The sequence below is a fragment of the Pelobates fuscus genome, chromosome 1 (assembly GCF_036172605.1).
Source record: "Pelobates fuscus isolate aPelFus1 chromosome 1, aPelFus1.pri, whole genome shotgun sequence".
In the NCBI taxonomy this organism is placed as follows: domain Eukaryota; kingdom Metazoa; phylum Chordata; class Amphibia; order Anura; family Pelobatidae; genus Pelobates; species Pelobates fuscus.
In genome coordinates, this window is record NC_086317.1 from 277,932,741 (window position 1) to 277,954,793 (window position 22,053).

A 22,053-nucleotide genomic window follows, 5' to 3' on the forward strand; every position below is an offset into this window, starting at 1 on the left:
ACCAAGCTGCGGCGGTTCGTGGGAGTCTACAGTGATTATGGTGTCTGGTGGAGTGCTTGGAGACCTCGGAAAGCACTAGGAGCATCCGTCAGCGGAGGGTACCCGGTCGGGGTGCCAGCGGTTCCGTTACAGCATGTAACTCTGATTTTATTTTGTTAGCTAGTGTAGTTAGTTTTTTGGATGGATTGAGCTTGTTTCTGGTTTCTATTCGTGTGAGTTCTTCTAAGAGTTGTGCCTTTACCTGATTGCCTTTTCATTTGCGGAGCGCTCCTGCTTGTATTAATAGGCCCCTGATTACTGCTTTGAGAGTCAGCCATTGTGTTGAAATGGTCGACCCATCCTTTGCATGTACTTCATAGAATATATGAATTGCGGTGGCTAGTTTTGTTATGAGCGCTTTCTCATTCATTAGGGCTTCATTTAACTTCCACGTACTCCTACCCCTCGTGGGGTACAGAGTTCTAAACGTGACAATAACCGGGGCATGGTCTGACCATGTCCTGTTTTTAATTTCCACGTCCTCCACATTTTGTAATGTCGCTGCATCTACCAGGCACATGTCTATGCGCGAGTATGTGTGGTGCGCGGGTGAAAAAAAGGTGTAGTCCCTTCCGCTAGGAAAACGACTTCTCCAGGTGTCATAGAGGTCGTGGGTGTGGAGGATTGTGGAGAGTTTGCGACTGAGGGATGTGGTATGTTGTAGCGGTTTTTTACCTTGCGCCCTCTGAGTGTCCAGACTGGGGTCCAGAGTACAATTAAAGTCCCCGCATATTATAGTGTGGCCTTGTCTAAGTTTAGCCACTTTGTTAAATGCTGACTGTAAAAAGGGTGCTTGAGCTTCGTTGGGGGCGTATAGGGAGACTATCGTGATCATTATGCCATTTAGTGTGCCCACTAATATTAGCAATCTGCCCAGTTTATCCTGATATGTCCCTGACTCTGTCTGTTGAAAGACCCAATCTTGATGGAACAATATAGCGACCCCTTTGGACTTGTTAGGGGAGAGTGCATGAAAAATTTGTGGATAACACATTGGTTTAAATGCCGGAGGGTTGTGCGTGCTCAGGTGTGTTTCCTGTAGGCAAATTATTGCAGCCTTGGAATCATGTATTTCCCTCATGGCTACGTGTCTCTTGAACGGGCTATTCAAGCCATTTACGTTCAAGGAGAGGCACTTAAATTGGTGGGACATATCAGGGGGAGTGAATGTCGTTAGCATAGTTGTATGTCGCTAGAATTGGAGATATCGTGCCGTAACCCTATCGACCGTCTCGTCCGTAGGCGAGAATTGTGTACTTCCTATAAGAGTTGTCAATTAGGTGTCTAAGCTTAGGTATTCCACTTTGGTTGTGTGACATATAAAGGTTTAGGAGTTGGGGGGGGGGGGGAGGAGGGGAGGGTGGGGGAAACATAACCAAGAACAGTACAAATAAAGTATATACAACATCCTCTCCATTGAGAGGTAACCTGTGGATGGGCTGGAGAGTACTTTAGTGTACCTCCAGTGTACATCCTAATAGGGAACGTGTGGAGCGGGCTCGCTCCCGAGCCATAGTAATGTCATCGAAGAACATATCAGCACAAATTGACACATGGGCTAAGTTATCCGGCTACCTGTGTAGTTTGCTCTCCCGGCTTGCAGATTCACTGCATTAGAGCCAGTGTGTGCAATCAACCTAGTTTCTCTGTATAGTGGTGATGGTAATAGATTTTTTTGTATGCGTAGCTACGAAGCGGTATTTTTTTTTTTTTTTGGGGGGGCGGAGAGAAAGAAGTACCTGCCCCCGAATCTGGCTAATGCCACTCTCATCTCCCTGGGGGCTAGATTACATGGGGGAGGGTCTGTGAATGATAGGCATAAACGGCCTGTGTGTTCCCATAGTTAGATATGGACGTATCTCCCACCCGCTTTGCTACCTCGTGACGTAGGATACAACCCAAATTTAGGAGGTCCTGTCCTCCCGTCCCGTCCCCCTGCGGCACTTGGTGTTTGCCGGTGTCTACCACGCGGCCACAGGCCTCCAACCACCCAGGATTGCCTGCGGTCGTGCTGCCAGATCGTGTAGTGGCTCTGTGGGCCGCAAGCCGCTTGTGCCCTGCAATCTAGGGGGAACGGAAGTGGAGTGCTAGTGGTGTTATGGGCCCACTTTCTAGCCCCATTACCCCGAAAGATTTAATATTACAGTGGAGACACTCTAGTACCTTAATGTAGGTGGAAAGAGAACAGTTATGTACAAGTTATAGCACCATAAATGGCGCTCACGTAATACTACCAGTCCTGGAGTCTGCTATACATCATTTAGCATGAAAGTCATTTTCTCGGTTCATCTTATGCGCGGGTCTTCGGATAATAAACTTCTTTTTTTTTTCTTTTTTTTCTTGTTTCTTTGAAAGTCCTTGAGTGCTGGCATCTTGTGTCGGGCTAGCGTTTGGCTTGTCCCACCATCTTCCACTCCGGTTGAAATCGCTTCTGGGGAGCATCTGGCGGAATGGACGGGCTCTGAGGGTTCCATAGGCCCCATTCTTTCAGGACGGTAAGTCCGCGGTCAGGATCTGCCAATGTGTTTAGCTTTCCTTCTTTCCAGACTAACAGTTTAGTTGGAAATCCCCATCTGTAGGCAATTTTGTTGTTGCGTAGCGTTTTTGTGATTGTGGAAAATTCTCTACGGCGGGCCATAGTCATGGCCGATAGGTCAGCATACAGTGCAATGCCATCGTAGGGTGCAGGTAGAGTGGGTGTTGATCTAGCCGCCTGGAGGAGAGCGTCTTTTGATTTATAGTGGAGGAATCGAGCGATAACATCGCGTGGGATTTCGGGCGTGAGGCGCGGTGGTCTCGGTAGACGGTGGGCTCTGTCCAGTTCCCAGGCCGTGCTGCTGATTGCGGGAGCTAGTGTGGCGCACAAGTTGGTGATGTATTCATTTAGTTTGTCAGCCGGGATGATTTCTGCTATGCCTCGGAACCTCACGTTGTTCCTCCTTGATCTATCCTCCATATCTGCAATTTTCTGCCATAATTACATGTTATCAGCTTCTAGTGCATGAAGCTTATCAGCTGCCTCGTTGTGGGCTGAGCATAGCTCCTCAGTCTTCTGTTCTAAGTGGTCCGTACGGTCCCCCAGCTCCGCTAGTTCTTGGTGTATGCCTGCAATAGCGGTAGTAAAATCTTCCCTGATCGTCGCTCTCAGATCTTGGAGCATGGTTTTAATGTAGGATTTGGTAATATGCCCTTCCAAGTCAAATGCCAGGTTTTGTTTACATTTTGTTTCGTTCACAACTTGTACATTTGGCTGCGGTCTTAAGGGGTTAAGGAGAACATTTTAAATTATGCCATATTCTTACAAACATGACCTTTAAGACTATACTTTCAGGGATCATTTATATAGTTTGTAGGTGGTGGAATGTGCTTGAAAGTGTCTAAACTCAGTAACCACAAGGAAGAGCTTCAGGGTTTTCTTCTGAGCAAGAGATGAGTTCCTGTAACTTCTGTATGGAGTCGCTGGTTACTTTTGATGAATGTACTGGGTTTCTTAAATGGGACTTAGGACAGAGAAAACCCAATCTGAGTGGTGCTATTTATAATTTGTCATACTAGCAGGGTTGTCTTCTAAAGAAATACATCATGTTCTGTTTGACCTTGTGGTGGAGATTCCATGTTTAATAAAATGTCAAAGCCGAACGACAATGTGGGTTTTAGCTGGAACTATCTACAGGCAGCAGATATCCTACATGTATCTCTAGAGGGGTGTTTACATGCCTTAACATATTTCCAGCTCTCTTTTAACCAGCTTGTCAATATCCTCTTGGGAATAGCTCCAAACACTTTGGAATGCCTTTGCATGGAACAATTGTGGGATAAAATGCTGGCACTGGAGAATAACTCTGAAGATCAAAATAATGTATCTGGGTGTTTCTGTGCAATTTAGAAGTATACACGACAATTGTTCTTGTTGCCTTCCTCTCAATCTTTCAGAGATTAAAGCATCAAAATACATGCATGAGTCTGATTCCTTGACTTCACATGTGAACATGTGCAGACTAGCACTGTATAAAACACAAATTCTATCTTGCAACTCCACATAAACTCCTTGTCACATTTTCTTGAGGTCAAAATGTCAATATGTCACAAATCATTTCCTAAGAGGGCTTTTCAGTACATGGTTTATATTGTAGATGCAATGTTAAGGAGAACATTTTAAAGTATGCCATATTCTTGCAAACATGACCTTTAAGATTAAACTTCCAGGGATAATTTCTATAGTTTGTAACTAGTAGAATGGGCTTGAAAGTGTCTAAACTCAATAACCACAAGCAAGAGCTTCAGGGTTTTTTTTTTGCTGAGCATGAGATGAGTTCCTGCTCTTCTTCTGTATTTAAGCTGTTGGTTACTTTTAATGTTTGTTCCAGGCTCCTTAAATGGGGCTTATAACATAATAATTATGAGAATATAGTGTTAAGATGACAGTGGTTCTAGGTTTAGGCAAATGGTGAAATTAATGAGGAGTAACCTTAATTGAGTGGTTTAGGGTGATTTTTGTACTATGTTTGCTTTGCTTTTTTTGTGCACCATACAATTTTAAGAAACTGTCATTAATTTGTATTGACGTGGTATACTTGGTGTCTCATAAAAAGGAAATCTAAATAATAATTATAAGCAACACTCCTTCCTGACTTCCTTCTCACTTGAACTAATCAAATTTTGCACATCTAAATTTCTGAGACAATATATTTTTGGAATAGAGTACATTGCATAGAATTGCTTTAAGTAATCCTGGATTATTATTCTGGTTGATTAAGCTTTTTTTCCATATTCTTTATTGAACAAGTTTGAAAAAGTAAGAATACATATGTATATGATATAAAGGTGGATTATACAAATGTAAAGTTTTAAAAAACATGCAACTGACCAGTATAGGATAGCACTGCTAGCAATTATGTGCACGATAAAGGTAGACCAAATTCACTTAAATACAACTGCACATATCCTAGACCAGGCACAGGCAACCTTCGACACTCCAGATGCTTTGGACCACACCACCCATGATGCTTTGCCAGCATTATAGGTGTAAGAGTACTATGGGGGATGTAGTCCACAACATCTGGAGTCCCGAAGGTTGCCTAACCCTGTCCTAGACTTTTGTTCTGTAAAGATAGCTTAAATGTTCTTTCTGGCTTTTTACAGGTATGCAATTATAAAGTGAATATGCACTTCCCCTACTTACCAAAACTTGACTTTTTGGTCAGTGGATTTTGACAATCACTGCAGAATCTAGACTAAAATATATACTTCCTCTTAGTTCAAGATTGAAATATTTTTTATTTTTTTTAACTCAGCTTCTTTGGCACATATTCTGCAAGGCTATTGTCAACTCACCACAACTTGTTGCAGTGTAATATACACCCTTGAGATTATTCCCGCTATTAGAATACACATGTAGTCATATGGCACAACATGGATTTGCCCCCATACTTGGCCCCTGATATGGTGTCTGTAGGAGGCTTGATGGTTTGATTGAAATTCTCTGTTGTTCAGGAGATAGCAAGTTATCAGTCAAGACTGTTGCAGCATTGTCAGAGACTATTCCATCATTGACAGTCTAAGAGAATTACTCGCTTGCTTTCAATCCCACAAACAGGTTTTCTTGTTCATTGCTTTCTCCTCCTATTCGGTTGCAGACATTTGTGAATGTGTACTGATTTGTAATTTTTGTTTTCTGTATAAATACACCAATAAAGTTGCTTATACGCAGTAGAGTACCAGAGGAGGGATATGTGGTGTTGTGTGCTGTATGGAATAGGTATGTGTGCACCATGCTGTGGTGTTGTGTGCTGTATGGAATAGGTATGTGTGCACCATGCTGTGTTGTAGATAAGCACATACCCATTAATGGTATTGCTGCTTTATGCAGTAAAACCAAACTTTAGCCTCGAAGGAGCATTACAATATATAATTTAATTGGGTATTTATCTTACTGGAAGTCAAGATTATACTCCACAGTAATGTTATTGTTTCCTGATAAACACAATAGGCAGAAGGCACATTTAATATTTAAATGAGCAATTCAATGTGCTGTGCACAAAATTTAGAAATGATAAATGGCTCATGAGAGGCTCAGGTACAGAGGCTCTTGATTTTCAGTTTCTCTCAGTTCATAGTCCGAATCTTGGATTTTGTGTGCTCTGTACAACGATCCAAAATAACTTCTTTGCTTGGCCTTGGTGGAATGGCAGGCTGTGCTTTGCAATGACTTTCCATCTCTTTGTCCTCATCTAGACCACACAAAAAAAAATATAAAAACAAAAGTGAAGAAAATACAAAAAGCAAAGGGTATAACATTATCATTTCTACAATGATGATATATACTTTTAAAAGACAGTTTAATGAAAGAAAAAAAATATATACTCACTACTACCTAATTATACTGCCTTCATCTAAACCTACGGAAGATTCCAACTTTATAGAACCACAATTCTCATGACTCTTTGCCAGTCTTAGCATCATCATTGCAGTTTAACAGGAGCTGGGAATTATCATTTGGCGAACCCTGATATAAGCTATTAAGCAGTTTCTGTATTGTTTCTGTGAAAAACGAATGCAAAAATATTGCAGATATAAACATAAGAATTGATGCAAGCTGGGAACTGCATGAAACAGGATTTTACACTGTACTGCACTACAAGAGGCTAATTAACCTTTTAACCCCTTAAGGACCAAACTTCTGGAATAAAAGGGAATCATGACATGTCACACATGTCATGTGTCCTTAAGGGGTTAATCCACTTAGATAAATATAATACATGCCTATAACATAAGTAGACCCATACATACCAATTGTTATGGCTGTAATCATAGATTCTGTTTTAGACTGTCGTTCTTTTAAATACTTCTTGCTGTTTCTCCTGTATGTGTCCTGGGTAATCTGCTTGCGACTTTGTTGGTGCATGCTTCGAGCATTTGAAATAGTGGACCTACATTTAGAATGAAACAATAAGAAAAACAAGTGTTTAATTTAAAATTATTTTTTGTGTGATTTTTTTGAGTCATTAGCTTCCTGTTCTTTTTTTATGGCTAGCCACTACCACCACATTCCCTACATGATGCAATACATAGGGTCCCTTTTAATTAATGTAAGATACCTGTACGACTATAAAGAATATATATATATACACATTATACGTAACCTTGCCCTGCAGAGAGTTCCAGGAGGAAGCATCTCCCAAGTAAGTGGATTAATCTCAGAGCAGGCACTAGACTGCTAGGATAGGACCTGCCAAGAATGGGGTGCATTGACATTGTGGCAGGCTTATGTAATGCATGATCATATATTGTAACTAAACCCCCATTTTTTTTTTTGCCTTGGTAAGTTGTTTTTAAATAAAAAAAATTACATTCTGTGAAATCATGGTTTAGTGAATGAGTGAGTGCACTGGCTCATGTATGAAATAGATTATAAATACATTTTTTTATATATATATAAAATTATAGAGCACCCCAGGTCTCAAAATCGTGGAAAAACGTTATTTATTGTATTTAAAAAAATACATAAACTGTGCATGTTCAAATCGACGTTTCGACCCCCTAAGGGGATAAAGACCCACCAACAGTCCAGGTTTTGTCAGTATCTCCTTCGGAATAAAACAGGGAAATACATAAATCCTGGACTGTTGGTCGGCCATAAGGACTGGTTTGGGAAACACTGTGCTAAAGTACTTTCTCTGTTTTTATTGACTTATTGTTCATCAAATCCATGATTGCATTTTTATATTTTTTTTAATCACTATATATTAAGGTTTAATTGGCAACTTTAAATGTATTGCATTTTTATGTTTTAATTTAGCATTTTTACTTAATACAGGGTAAAAAAACTGAGGAAATAACTACACTATACATGACATGCATATTATGCACAAGGCACAGGCACTCCAACATGTAAATGTTTCCCCTTCATTTCAGAGGAAAATACCCATTTGTACTGCATGTGTATGTTTACTGTACATTACACCCACATCATTTTCCTTGACTAAAGAAAAGAAGCAACCAAAAAGAGATGTGGGGAGCTCTTTAACCTTAACAATTTGGCTCACCTTCGAGGTGGCAAGGCTTTAGTCTTTGTCTGATTCTCATCTGCAGGGAATGCTTCACCAGATTTCTTCAGATACATTGCAGGCAAATACCCAGTTATGCTGCCCTTCCTGTACAAGAGAAAAAACAAGTTATGAACCACCCAAAAACTATTTTCATAAATATTCATACAGATTTCATTTGTGGTATCAAGAGTTGGTGCCAAACACCCCAAAATGTTTAAGCTCTACATTACAGTCTAGCATCTGTAACCATGCTTTAGGAATCCAAACTTCACAAATCTATTTTCTACCAGCACATTGTCGAAAGTCAGAAAATATTATCATCTAAAAAAACAGGCCTAAACCCTAATTTCATTAATAAAAGTTTTCGATGGTTCCCTTAAAGTGTTGAGTGTTGTTAATTTGTGTTCGACAGGACTGTCTTTGTTGAAACTTGAGTGTTTAATAATAAGGTATAAGGCCCTTCTTCACACAAAGTAGATAACATTGGAACATTTTAATTTTATATCTGATAATTGTGACATTTTAACAGCTGATGATGAGCTGTTAAACCACTAAGTGTCACCATCACCGGTAATATTGTATATACTGTAACAGTAATGTGCTGTCTCTAATTCATGTCAGGTGATGAATACAAGTTGGTACCCGCAGGTCAAGGTGACACTGTATTTCAATCATATCTGCTACTCAGATAACATAATATAGCCTAAGGAAAAGGTCTAACTGTTATAATAGATTTTAGTCATTTATCAGAGAAAGATTAGGATTCCATAGGCCATAGGCAGGTTACTATCCCTCCCCCTTAATTTTTTATATAGGGAGGTATAAGGGGACAAATGAAGTATTCCGGGCTCCCTGTCTAACCACTAGATCTGAGGTGACCACCTAAGGTTAAGCCTGCTCTGTTAGAGATTCAGGGGCAATATTGTAAAGCAGTTACTAGTTTTCATCAATAGTTTTAGTGTTATTTCCATCAATGATTTTTAAAACTATTCAAAAAAAAAATCTACATAGGGAAACCTAGGGCCGAAAACAGGGTGGTAAATCGATGTCCATTTCTTTTAATGAGCCAGGTGGGAGAAGTGCAGGGGATGTGTCAATAGGATGTGAGTCTGGTATGCTTTGAATTGCTTGAACGTCTGTCTTTTTGTGAGCACCAATCCCAATCCTTTGATTCTATTCCCATTTGCTCTAAGTTTAATTTACTCCGTCCTGAAAAACAAATATATCTAGAACTCTCCCTGGAAGTCCTTGTATTTCACTTTGCTCATACCTGACAACCCACCATCCATCCAGGAGCTTATGAATAACGTCAACTGTTTCACCCTCTTTCACATCCAGTTCATCATCCAGAGTGCTTGAATAATCTTTTGTGATAATGTGTTTTTCACCTTTATTGTAGGGAGAAAGAGGACTATAAAGAAAACAGTTTTTCCAACAACATAACAAACACAAGAAACCCAAATAAATATCCATTCTTGGTTTAATAGCCGATATCATTCTAGTGATGCCTGCCCCAGGCATCTCCTTCTATCCCGATTTGGCCTTTGGGCAAATAGCAGTTATGCTATGTGACTTACAGGGTTATTTGCTAATCTCTAAACTATATCTGTGAACTATGAACACAGTTATAAAATTCAGTATAATATAGCTGATTTAACGGATTCTAAACTCATATAGCATACATCTCAACTCTGGCGTCCTACGAAGTAGGGATTTAGTGAAAGGCACAAAAAAGGGAAGACTAGTGATGCAATTCACGTCACTGGCCCTCAGGGCCGCCATCAGGGCATGACAACCGTGACAATTGTCACGGGCCCGGCGGTCCTGGGGGGCCCGGCCCGCGGCCGGATTGCTGGTGCGGGCCGGGACTGAGAAGAGGACTCATTTGTCGGGCGGGCTCGAGTCCTGACAGTAGGGGGGCCCAGCAGCTTAGCCTCTGTGCCGCTGGATGCTGGGCCCCCCTGTGTGCCGCCGGGAGAGAGCTGCCTGTCACCGTGCACTGTGACTGCAGACAGTGCACAAATCCGGATCCCTGTGACTCCTGTCTGCAGCTCCGCCTCCACGGGTGCAGAGCTGCAGACCATGATTGATTGTCAGCGAGCTCAGCCAATCAGAGCTCGCGAGACAATCTCCACATGGTCTGACTGCAGCTCTGAACCCGTGGAGGCGGAGCTGCAGACAGGAAGGAGAGCATGGGACCAGGAGGGTGCTGCTGCTGCAGGAAAGAAGATCACCAGGGACAGAGGTAAGTTATTTTATTGTCTCACTCTCACTGCCACCCTCACCTCCCCCATCACTGCCACCCTCCCCACTCACTGCCACCCTCCCCTCCCCCACTCAATGCCAGTCTGACACCCTCACCCCCCCACTCACTGCCACCCTCACCTCCCCCCATCACTGCCATCCTCCCTTCCCCCCATCACTGCCACCCTCCCCACTCACTGCCACCCTCCCATCCCCACTCACTGCCACCCTCCCTTCCCCCACTCACTACCATCCTCCCTTCCCCCACTCACTGCCATCCTCCCTTCCCCCATCACTGCCATCCTCCCTTCCCCCATCACTGCCACCCCACTCACTGCCACCCTCACCTCCCTCCACTCACTGCCACCCTCCCCCACTCAATGCCAGTCTGCCACCCTCACCTCCCCCATTCACTGCCACCCTCACCTCCCCCACTCACTGCTACTCTCACCTCCCCCACTCACTGCCACCCTCCTGCTGCTGCAGGAAAGAAGATCACCAGGGACAGGGAGTCACTTCACTCTTGAGGTAAGTTAATTTATTGTCTCACTGCCACCCTCCCCTCACTGCCACCCTCACCTCCCCCACTCACTGCCATCCTCCCTTCCCCCCATCACTGCCACCCTCCCCCCATCACTGCCACCCTCCCCTCCCCCCATCACGGCCACCCTCCCCTCCCCCCATCACTGCCACCCTCCGCTCCCCCACTCAATGCCAGTCTGCCACCCTCACCTCCCCCACTCACTGCCACCCTCCCTTCCCCCATCACTGCCACCATCCCTTCCCCCCATCACTGCCATCCTCCCTTCCCCCCATCACTGCCACCCTCCCCACTCACTGCCACCCTCATCTCCCTCCACTCACTGCCACCATCCCCTCCCCCACTCAATGCCAGTCTGCCACCCTCACCTCCCCCACTCACTGCTACCCTCCCCTCCCGCAATCACTGCTACCCACACCTCCACTCACTCACTGTCACCCTCACCCCCACACAAAGTCATCCCCTTTACCATGCCACACTCACATCTATCCCTGCTAATCCTGTATCACACTCCCCTCCAACAACGTTGCCACACTCACATTAATACATCCAATCCTGTCACACTCAACACCTTTCGCTCTGCCACACTCACCATGTCATAATAATCCCTCAATCCTGTCACACTCCATCCTCCAACCATGCCACACTAGCACCAAATGCTGTCACACTCACTGATTCACACTTCAACCATGTCACACTGAACCTGAATATTAATCCTCCTTAAAGGGACACTCCAGGCACCCAGACCACTTCTGCCCATTGGAGTGGTCTGGGTGCCAACTCCCACTACCCTTAACCCTGCAAGTGTAATTATTGCAGTTTCATAAACTACAATATTTACCTTGCAGAGTTAACTCCTCTAATGGCGGTCTTCTAGACTAGACAGCCACTAGAGGACACTTCTGTGTTTATAGCACATGAAAAGTGTGCTATAACGGCACAAGACGTCCTCACGCTATGTGAGGACCTCCAGCGTCGCTGAAATCCCCATAGGAAAGCATTGAAAGCATTTTTCAATTTTTTCCTATGGGGAGGTCTAATGCGCGTTTGTTTGTGTGCGTCTCCCCCGCCGACGGCTGCGCATGCTCTATAGGTCTCCCCGTCTGATGTCGGTGGGGGAGGAGCGTGAGTGGATCCTGACCCAGCGCCGAGGGACATCGACGCTGGATACAGGTAAGTCACTGAAGGGGTTTTAACCCCCTCAGCAACTTGGGATGGGGGGTGGGAGGGAGAGGGGACCTGCAGTGTTTTCCTGGCACTGGAGTGTCCCTTTAACCCCTTAAAGGACCACTCTAGGCACCCAGACCACTTCAGCTTAATGAAGTGGTCTTGGTGCTAGGTCCAGCTAGGGTTAACCCATTTTTTTATAAACATAGCAGTTTCAGAGAAACTGCTATGTTTAGACTGAGGGTTAAGCCAGCCTCCAGAGCCTCTAGTGGCTGTCTCATTGACAGCCGCTAGAGGCGCTTGCGTGATTCTCACTGTGAAAATCACAGTGAGAGCACGCAAGCGTCCATAGGAAAGCATTGATAATGCTTTCCTATGCGACTGGCTGAATGCTCTTGCCGCGCGTGCGCATTCAGCCGACGGGGCGGAACGGAGGAGGATCGGAGAAACTGCTATGTTTATAAATGGGTTAATCCAGCCCTCAAAGCCTCTAGTGGCAGCTCTTGCCCCGCGTGCGCATTCAGCCGAATGGGAGGAGAGGAGGAGGATCGGAGGAGAAGAGCTCCCCGCCCGGCGCTGGAGAAAGGTAAGTTTTAACCCCTTTCCTCTCCCCAGAGCCCGGTGGGAGGGGGACCCTGAGGGTGGGGGCACCCTCAGGGCACTATAGTGCCAGGAAAACAAGTATGTTTTCCTGGCACTATAGTGGTCCTTTAAGGACACATGACATGTGTGACATGTCATGATTCCCTTTTATTCCAGATGTTTGGTCCTTAAGGGGTTAAGCATGCGTGGGATATGCATAAGGCTATCCTAACTATAAGATAAGGCCAGGGACTAATGAAAGTATTTAGAAAATTGGGCAGACTAGGTGGGCCGAATGGTTCTTATCTGCCGTCACATTCTCTGTTTCTATTAACACCCCTCATCCTGTTACACTCCCTCCTCCAACTATGTCACACTCATCCCCAAATCTTTCCCTGCCACACTCACCCTGTCACTTTAACCCCTTAAGGACCAAACTTCTGGAATAAAAGGGAATCATGACATGTCACACATGTCATGTGTCCTTAAGGGGTTAAGCCCCACATTCACCCCAATTCTGTCACACTCTACTTCTCTCATTCTGTCACACTCACCCCCACCCCTGTCTCTTTCACGCCCCTCGCCCTGTCACCAGTGGTGTATCCTGGTTTTGTGCTGCCCTAGGCAGGACAAAACTCAGGCGCCCCCTGGAAAATGCCGCCCAAGGCAAATGCCTTGTTTGCCTCGCGGCTAATACGCTCCTGCCTGTCACACTTACTCTGCCAAGTTAACCCTATATTCCCCCTTCACAGTTACACCCTGAAGACAGTAATCATACACAGTCATGAAATATAGCTTCTCCATAAACACAATGCACAAAGATCACAATCAGCCCCCCATACATACGAGCTTCCACTTGCTCACATGGTCCCAGACACACACATGCTCACAGAGACACACATTCACTTACAAGGATACTTGCTGTCTGACACACACTCTCAGACACATTTAGAAATACACAGAGCCAAATGCACATTGTGAATGTATGTTTGTTTGTGTGTTTCTCTGTGCATCAGTGTGTGTGTTTGTTTCTTGTTGCTCAGACCTTGCGACTGATGGACACCTGCAATTTTCCTGAAAGGTGAGTATTTCTGCCTGTTACATGACCACGTACGTGCTTGTAACTTCCTAGGACATCTGAAGATTACTACATTGGTAAGTTGTATTAAAACACATAGAGCAAGTCAATTTGTGTAACATTTGTTTGCACTGCACTATTTGCACATTGTTGTATATATTTGCTCATTGTTTCCTGCGTTATTTGTTTGTTTTGATATTTATATTTATTATTTATTTGCACTTTTTGTGAATTGGGGGGGGGCCCAGACCATTTGTTCTGTTAGGGGCCCGGAAATTTCTGGTGGCGGCCCTGCTGGCCCTGCCTAGAAAGAGGTGGTTCCACCTGTAGAAGTGACCTGTAGAAGTGACAGGTCAACCTGGCAATCAAGCAGGCCAGCCCACTGTGGGCAGACCATGCAGGGAGCACTATTTCAGTCCTGAACATAGCCCAAGCACATCAAATAATGTGCTTGCCTTATTTTTGTATTAATAGATGTGCCCCAATGACATACATGTCTTTTTGCATATTTTCTTTGGAGGTGATGAAAATTGAGCTGCAGATCTAGTAGACTTGTACACAAACTCATTTGGACCAGTTAGTTAAAATCAAATTCATTTTAATCCATGACAGAACAAAATGAGGATTTACCACTGAAGTCTTTTTATTCAATTCAATTAATAATACTCCGCATGTCAACATCTAGTACTCTGGGCACCTGCCATTTACACTTTGCTCCAGGGAGCTAAACTAGCTGGAAGAAAAACCTCCCTACTGGTGAATTGAAGCCGGATAGAATTGTGAAAGTGTGGATTTCTATTTAAAATGTAAAAGGGGACACACTTTTTGAAGTGATTTAAGTGTTTGGAGTGTTAATTTAATATCTCTAGATGAATACATAAAATTGCCCTCAATCGGAGTGTCTTTAGAAACTATTGCATCAAAAAGTAGGTAAAAAGATTAACAAAAAAAATATTTTTTTTGGGGGGGGGGGGAGGATAATTAACATATGAGCTTAAGATTTTCAATATCACAAACACCATTATCGAGTAGAAATTTAACGCCGAGAGGGGTGTGCCATGTGTGGGATGTAATTTATAGTTTAAAGGGACATGCATCATGCGACAATATTTGTTTTAAACCAGCAAGCAAACACTTTTACACAAATATACAAACTAAAATAAAGAAGGAAAAGTGTGTAAGGTATATAATAAACATTTAAAAACCTATTATTAATGTTTGTAGTTTCCTTTGTTTCTTACATCTCTTAGCTAGGGGTGCTTCTTCAGCCTCCCTCCCCTTGCCTCTTACCTGCTGCTCTCCAAACCACTAATCCACCCATCTCAGTTTCACATGAACTAGCACTAGGCATGCATGAAAAACTATGTGCACGCTTGTGACATTTGCACACAAACGAGCAAAGGATGCTGAGAGTCAGGGAAACAGTTATGATCGACTGACTTTCTGAAAATGCTGTATACAACAGCTTTGAAATATATACAGCACACACAGACTCAAAGGAATCCATGTTTAAAATGGAATGAGGCAAAAATTGTATTCTTTGTTGAACTAATTTGCATATACCCACCCAGAATCCTTTGTGGTAGTAACATCACTGCAAATTTGTTCCTGTGGAAAAAGCATGTCTTATGGCTTGACTGGTATGCAGATTTTTGTTTAACATTGTATTAACTATCCACAGACTTCAGGTGGAAGGGGTTTTGAATCTCATTTTTCCCCACCATACCTTTATTGTTTTCTGAGAGAGAATATATATATATATATATATATATATATATATATATATAAATATATATATATATATATAGTGTACTGTTAGTACAGAGGAACTCAATGTGCAGAGAATACTCTGCATTGTGAATCTCTCTATATTCTTATATTCTATATACTTAGTGACATTCAATGCTCTGTACTGTGAATTCCTCTTTATATACTGAGCCACAGTCTACAGAGGGACTCACTAGTAGAGGCAGAGTATCTATTATTTAAAAAGAAACACTCATTATCTACGGGAGACAATCTGAAGAAATTTTCGCTCATTGTCGAGGAAGACACCCTGTGTAGAATGAACAGCTCTGTGTAAAAAAGGTAGATGCTCGTCTAAGAATAATGCAACATCACTGATGTGCAATGTGATTTTCCAAAAATACTTAAGGATAGGACACTTACTGGCTGGATCAGTGCCCCCCTAAGAAAAGCGTGCAAAAGGCAGGGAAGAAAAAGCAGGTAGATATGGAGGAAAGCAAAAAAATATATATACTTGCCTTTTCTGCTAACAGAATGAGATAAATGTCTCATTCAAATGCCAAGCACTTGTTTTTTGTGGATAACCCTCGTTCACTATCGGCACACATCCTATGACATCATCAATGATGTCTTGAGATGTTTGAATTGTGCATGCACGACTGAGATGCGCATGTGCAATTTGGCTTTTCACAATTCCTAGGGATTGGGCACTGATTGACAACATCAGTGTCCTCCTAGGAGGAAGTGTGGAAAGCCCAGGCAAGAAGAAGCAGGTATATATGAAAAAGAAAAATCCTATTTACCTGCTTTTTCTGCCTGAGTCAACTGTCTAATTCCAAATAAATCTTTTGAACAAGGCAGTTGTCTAAAAGTGATGCATGTCCCTTTAAGGAGTGTCTACACCTACCAAACACCATTCTGTTACAAACTTCCTCTTTGCACCTAGTACATAACAATTTTTCAGGAACATTTAGAAGTAAAAGATAAGTAAATTAGTCACTGTTAGCTTAATGATGTATTGGTCCCCAATCTTCACTGTGATTTACTTGTAAATCATGTACTTCATGATTATTATTTTGTGCTAACAAAGTTATTTCCATTTCATTTAATTTTTTTCTTTACTTAGCCTTTGCAGCTTTGCATGAAGACTACAAACATTATTTTACCAGGTAGCTGTATAAGGCATTTTAAAACCCCTACCTTACACCCACGTGTTAGGAATTGTGAGAGTGCGTTTGCCCAGTCCATTCAGGCCAGTTACAAGATGAGTCGGTGAGTAGTTAACTTCACAAATTTATTTAAAGACACATGTATAAAGGTTATCCAGGTAGTGGAAAAACAAATGTGTAAGATAGAGAAGATGTTTGTATTACCAGCATAATCAGGATCTTGCTCTTCAGATTCATCTGGACTATCAAGAGGTTCTAGATAGGCAGCAGGAACCCAGCCTCGTTTGTTCTTTAGTTGACAGAACCACCAACCTGTGACATGAATACATTAAATACACAAATTCCTGATTCTGCATATTTTTAAGTCAGACAGATGATTGCAGTGTAAATAAATGTATGACTAAGAAGTGAAAACTCAATTTGCTGATGTAATTAAAGATTTCTTAAACATTTCTTCAAACAGTTTAAATCGTTTTTAAATTCATATTATTTAAGAGATGTTTTCCATACAAGTCCTATTTAGTAGTCCTTGAATATTAAAACGAATGATATTTAACCATCATAAATAATGCAATGGTGCACACAGTATGGATAACCATATTTAAGCTTTGCAGGCGGTTAAATAAAGGGACACTTTAGTCACCAGAAAAACTATAGCATAATGTAGTTGTTCTGGTGTATATAAAGTGATCCTGCAGGCTTTTTCATGTAAATACTGCCTTTTCAGAGAAAGAGCAGTATTTACATTACTGCCTAGTAACACCTCTAGTAGCAGTCACTCAGACGGCCACTAGAGGTGCTTCCTGGATCAGTGTGTGCAGCACTGACTTTCAGCATCTCCACGTACTGTATGAAGACGCAGAATACCACCCATAGAGGTGCACTGATTTAATGCATCTCTATGAGGAGATGTTTATTGGTGCAGTGTGGCGGTTTGCTGTGCAGTGCAATAGTCTCCCAATGATTTTCTATGGGAAAGCATTGTATTGGCTGAGATCATCAAAAGTGATGATCTCAGCCAACGAGGCACAGCCAAAACCTGGTTTACACCTTTTTAAATGCAGCCTAGGTTGTCTGGATAGCTAAACTCCAGTTTTAAACCTATAGTGTCAGGAATACATGTTCGTTTTCATGACACTATAGGTTCTTTTAAATTGATACGGTTATAAGACCTCATATCATCCCTACAAAGACACAACAGCCCTTTAGATCATAATCAAGGTTTGATCAAAACCTGCACTCACTCATATTGCCAATAAAATAATCTGATGAAAGGAATACTCAAACACAATAACCAGTGGAGCCAGAATTTCCTTGAAAGAGGCTTCCTTGGCCCGCTCATAGACTGAGAGCATCAGGTGAGTTGTCTAAACCAATGAGTGCCTTCCTGAGCCGACAGACTCAGCTTAGAGCAGGAGCTTCCAGCTAGAGAGAGGGCCGCAGCAAGCACCCTGCAAACACCAAGTAATTTGATAAACCATTCTCAAATGGCTTGACTACTTAGACGCCAGGGCACTCCTGAATAACCACTGCGGCAACCTGTATTGATTGGTGATTGGAGAGTACAAGGGTGTGAATAAATTCCAGTTTTCAAGTACAATCAGTAAGTTCAGATTTCAGAAAAACAGAGAGATGTTCATACACTTATATAAAGTGTATGTCCTATATAGCAGAGATCGCCATTCCCAAACGCATTGATACACAGATATTAAGTATTTGTAATGGATATAAAAGTATATTACCATTCTCATTTTTCTCCACAACATCCACAACATCACCAGCTGTTACCCCCAGTTCACTCTTTGTATTCTTTACATAGTCTGCGATCACGCGATATGACTGAAGTATAATGGGACCGGTGATATCTGTGGTCAGAACATAAGTAGTGATTGTTTAGTCAGCAAATGCAATAAGATTCAAAAGGGCTAGAAAAAAAAAAAGAAAATGATGGCCCTCCAGTTATCTTATGTCATGGGTTTCTATACAGGAGAATATTATGATAGCTAATGCTTAAAGATACTGGCCTCTAATTCCTATACCCAAAATTTACTAGCATCTTAATACATTGTACGTGTGAAAGCGCTAGAAAATACATAGATGTGCATACATAATATTTAAATCAATATTTATATCTTGTTCCAAATTGATTACACGTTTTCTATAAAATTCATTTACATTACATTTATTTACATGGCTTTGAAACAGCCATCACAAAAATATATTGTTACTGAAGTACCTCTATGTTCCACTAAATTCCATACCATTTATGTAACATGGATATACCAAGTAGACATAAACAGTTATGTTCCAGCTTTAAGAAATCTCTTCTCAGCGGAAGATTCATCCTTTCCTCAAATTAAAGACACACTGTAGCCACTGTAACTGCTTCATCTCATGGAAGTTGTTATAGTGTCTGTTGTCCCCTGGCGCCCTTCCATGCAGCAATAACTGTTTTTTTTGGGGGGGATGCTAAACAGAAGTCCCCAGCAACCATCCCCCTAATGATTCCTCATTAGTCTAAGCAGCCTAAGCAGCAATGGACAGTTGTGGTTGGCTAAGAGTGTCAGCTAACTGCTTTCAGTCTATCACAGTGTCCATTCCTGATATGAATTGGTATGGCTAGAAGGAAATATGTAATCTCTGCCTTAGCCATACCTGTAGAGAGATTCCAGGCACTAAAACAAAATGGTTTTGCTGCCTACAGTGTCCCTTTAACCCCTTAACCCCTTAAGGACCAAACTTCTGGAATAAAAGGGAATCATGACATGTCACACATGTCATGTGTCCTTAAGGGGTTAAGCTCACATGACATGTGTGACATGTCATGATTCCCTTTTATTCCAGAAGTTTGGTCCTTAAGGGGTTAAGGGAGTCAAGTAACAATATAAAACCCAATCTGAGAAAGCAAATAAATGAGAAGTACTAAGAATTTCTTTTTCCTACCTGATACGTTTGCTTGCTTTGTCGATTCTGTCTTCAACAAAAATGTTTCCGGTTTTCGACCACTAAAATACAGACAGACGTTAGGTACTTTTGGAAACAATATTATTACACAAGCTTGTATTTTGTACAAAAGCTTAACGACTTCTGCTTGTCAGGCAATAGAGGCTTGTCAGGCAACTCTAGTTGAGTGACCTCAGACAGATCCAATGGAGGAAGTTTAACATATGTATCATATAAATATACAAACTGTTAGAGAGCGAATGAGCAGTTTTTCTTTAGCTGTTCAAAGATAGTGCTATATACTCACTTTTTATTGGATGCAGGGTTCACATCATCTGATCGGACTTTAAAGAAGTTTATCACATGGGGAGAACGGGAAATCTTAGATGGAAGATTGAGCAATGATGCGCAGTAATCAGCCAGTGTAATCTGTCTGTTCTCTGTGGATCTAAGGCCATCAAACCACTTTGGAGCTGGAAAGCCAATAAAGTTGTTGAATTTTTGGTTAGTTTATCTGAAATTATTCTGGGCTCTAATACAATGGGAACCTATGGGTACTTAGTTCCCTCCATTCATACAAAGCACTGGGAATTTCTAAATTGTAAAATTGTATAAGAGAAAATGGAGACGTGACCTACTTTACTTGTTTCCCATGCAGATTTAAATACTGGCAGGTGTATTTTCTAAAGTGAGTGCCAGAGTAGCTGAACGGAAAGCATTACTGATAGAGAGGATTATTCTAGTTTGGCTACTCTGGCCTTAAATTTAAAATTCTCACATAGGTCAATATCTCTGCCTGTGCTCTGTATATTATCCGGTGTTCCTACCTTCATATGAAGCAGGCATCAGTGTAACAGATTGATATGCTAAAATGAGCTAGGAACAATTACAAATGTTTGTTTTAGACTTGTGTACAAATCCTTTTCACTTGCAACGAAAGTATCAAAATACTGTTAATCTACAATTTGTTTGGGTGTAGATCAACTGGAAACTGACGCATTTGTTGCAGATAATAACACATATTTACACAAGTCTAATTTGTTTCTATGTAAGTTTACTAGATGTAATGATGTATAAATGGACTCTACTCGTTTATATTATGGTATTCACACCCCACAACTATATTCCTTTTTCTCACAGTGTCAGGAAATGAGGGGTGCTCCACTGTGTAGTAAATAATATTACTTTTTCCATAATTTATTAGTTATTATAATTTGATCTCAGAATATGGTATATAATCCCATTTGCACAAAACGCTATGTTTATAGATTCCATATTATTTATTTGTTCTGTTCTACACACACCATACTATACGCGGTACCAGAATTATCCAATTTTTTTTTTTCAATGTTTCGTTTTTATTGAAATTTTGTTGCAGTAAGAAATTCAGAATTATAGGGGTACAGAATGAAGAAAGGGGAGGGGTACATGAATATGCAAGGTCATATTATCTCATTGTACAGTACATATTAGGCATTGATCGGAGTTATACAAAGGGGACGACAGGTGTTGAGTCATTCAGGTGGTACATGCAAAATACATACATATTACACATCGTCTTTTAAATACCATTCTCCAAGTTGTTTTCTGTCTGTAAATCTATGTGCCTGTTATTGCATAGAGTGATGACTAGTGTCCGACTTGTGGACTGTGTGTGTTCGCCAGATTATATGCATATTCATAGGTCGGGGTGTAGGTGGGGGTATGGGTGTCAGAGAAAGTAAACAGGGGGGTAACTTAGTAACCAGTGTTTATACAATACAGTACAAGTATCTTGTACTAGTTCCATGCAGTGTACATTTTGTGTTACTTGTCTGAGCTTTGTGGTATACCTTGATTGCGTAAATTCCCATATGCTAGCCGGTGGGACGTTGGCTGTGAAAGTGATGAAGTGTGTTAAATGTTAGTGGTGTGAGTTTTCATTGTTTCAATATTTCTTTGCGTGCCGTGTGCCAATTTTCCCAGTGTGTGGAGTAGGATTCGGCACGACCCTGTATTTTGTATGCCATGCGTTCGTACATAGCGATATTGTCTAGTCTACCCCATACCTCTAGCGGTGTTGGGGCGCTCCTTTTCTTCCAGTGACATGCTATGCTGGTTTTAGCTGCGGTTAAAATATGCAAGAGGACATGTTTAGTTTTGTCTGTTAACAATTCTGGAGACAGGTGGAGGAGGAAGCATTCTGGTGTGAATGGGAGTTTGCGATGTGTAATCAGTTTGATGGCTTTCCCTATTTGCCTCCAAAAGTCGGTTATTGCAGGGCATGTCCAAAAAATGTGTAACATATCTCCCCTGGGGGCATCACATCTCCAGCAGTTGGGTGGTGTGGTCTTGTACATGAGAGCCAGCCTGACTGGTACCATATACCACCTCATAAGTATTTTACAGTAGGCCTCCCAGTGCGCTAGGCTGTGAAACGCTTTTCTAGTTGTCTGAATGGCTTGTAGCCATAATGGCATCGGGATGTTTACTTCTAGCTCGCGTTCCCACAAGCGC

At 41.9% G+C, this 22,053-nt stretch overlaps 1 protein-coding gene and 2 non-coding genes across 3 annotated transcripts in view; 2 read left to right on the forward strand and 1 right to left on the reverse strand.

The window, feature by feature from the left end:
• The first annotated feature begins 3,354 nt into the window (after positions 1-3,354).
• On the forward strand, positions 3,355-3,570 carry LOC134574773 (small nucleolar RNA U3). Its single transcript, XR_010085504.1, has one exon. It is a non-coding gene; the product is annotated as a small nucleolar RNA U3 (small nucleolar RNA).
• A 659-nt stretch (positions 3,571-4,229) lies between these two features.
• Positions 4,230-4,443, forward strand: LOC134574831 (small nucleolar RNA U3). Its single transcript, XR_010085512.1, has one exon. It is a non-coding gene; the product is annotated as a small nucleolar RNA U3 (small nucleolar RNA).
• A 348-nt stretch (positions 4,444-4,791) lies between these two features.
• The window catches only part of NCF1 (neutrophil cytosolic factor 1), a 31,802-nt gene continuing 14,540 nt past the window's right edge, over positions 4,792-22,053 (reverse strand). Inside the window, exons 4-11 of the mRNA XM_063457401.1 lie at positions 19,865-20,030; positions 19,558-19,619; positions 18,357-18,479; positions 16,819-16,926; positions 9,358-9,475; positions 8,085-8,192; positions 6,829-6,968; positions 4,792-6,269 (exon numbers count right to left, since the gene is read on the reverse strand). Coding sequence (XP_063313471.1) covers positions 6,145-6,269; positions 6,829-6,968; positions 8,085-8,192; positions 9,358-9,475; positions 16,819-16,926; positions 18,357-18,479; positions 19,558-19,619; positions 19,865-20,030 — 950 coding nt within the window. The 3' untranslated portion in view covers positions 4,792-6,144. The remainder of the gene's footprint in view (positions 6,270-6,828; positions 6,969-8,084; positions 8,193-9,357; positions 9,476-16,818; positions 16,927-18,356; positions 18,480-19,557; positions 19,620-19,864; positions 20,031-22,053) is intronic.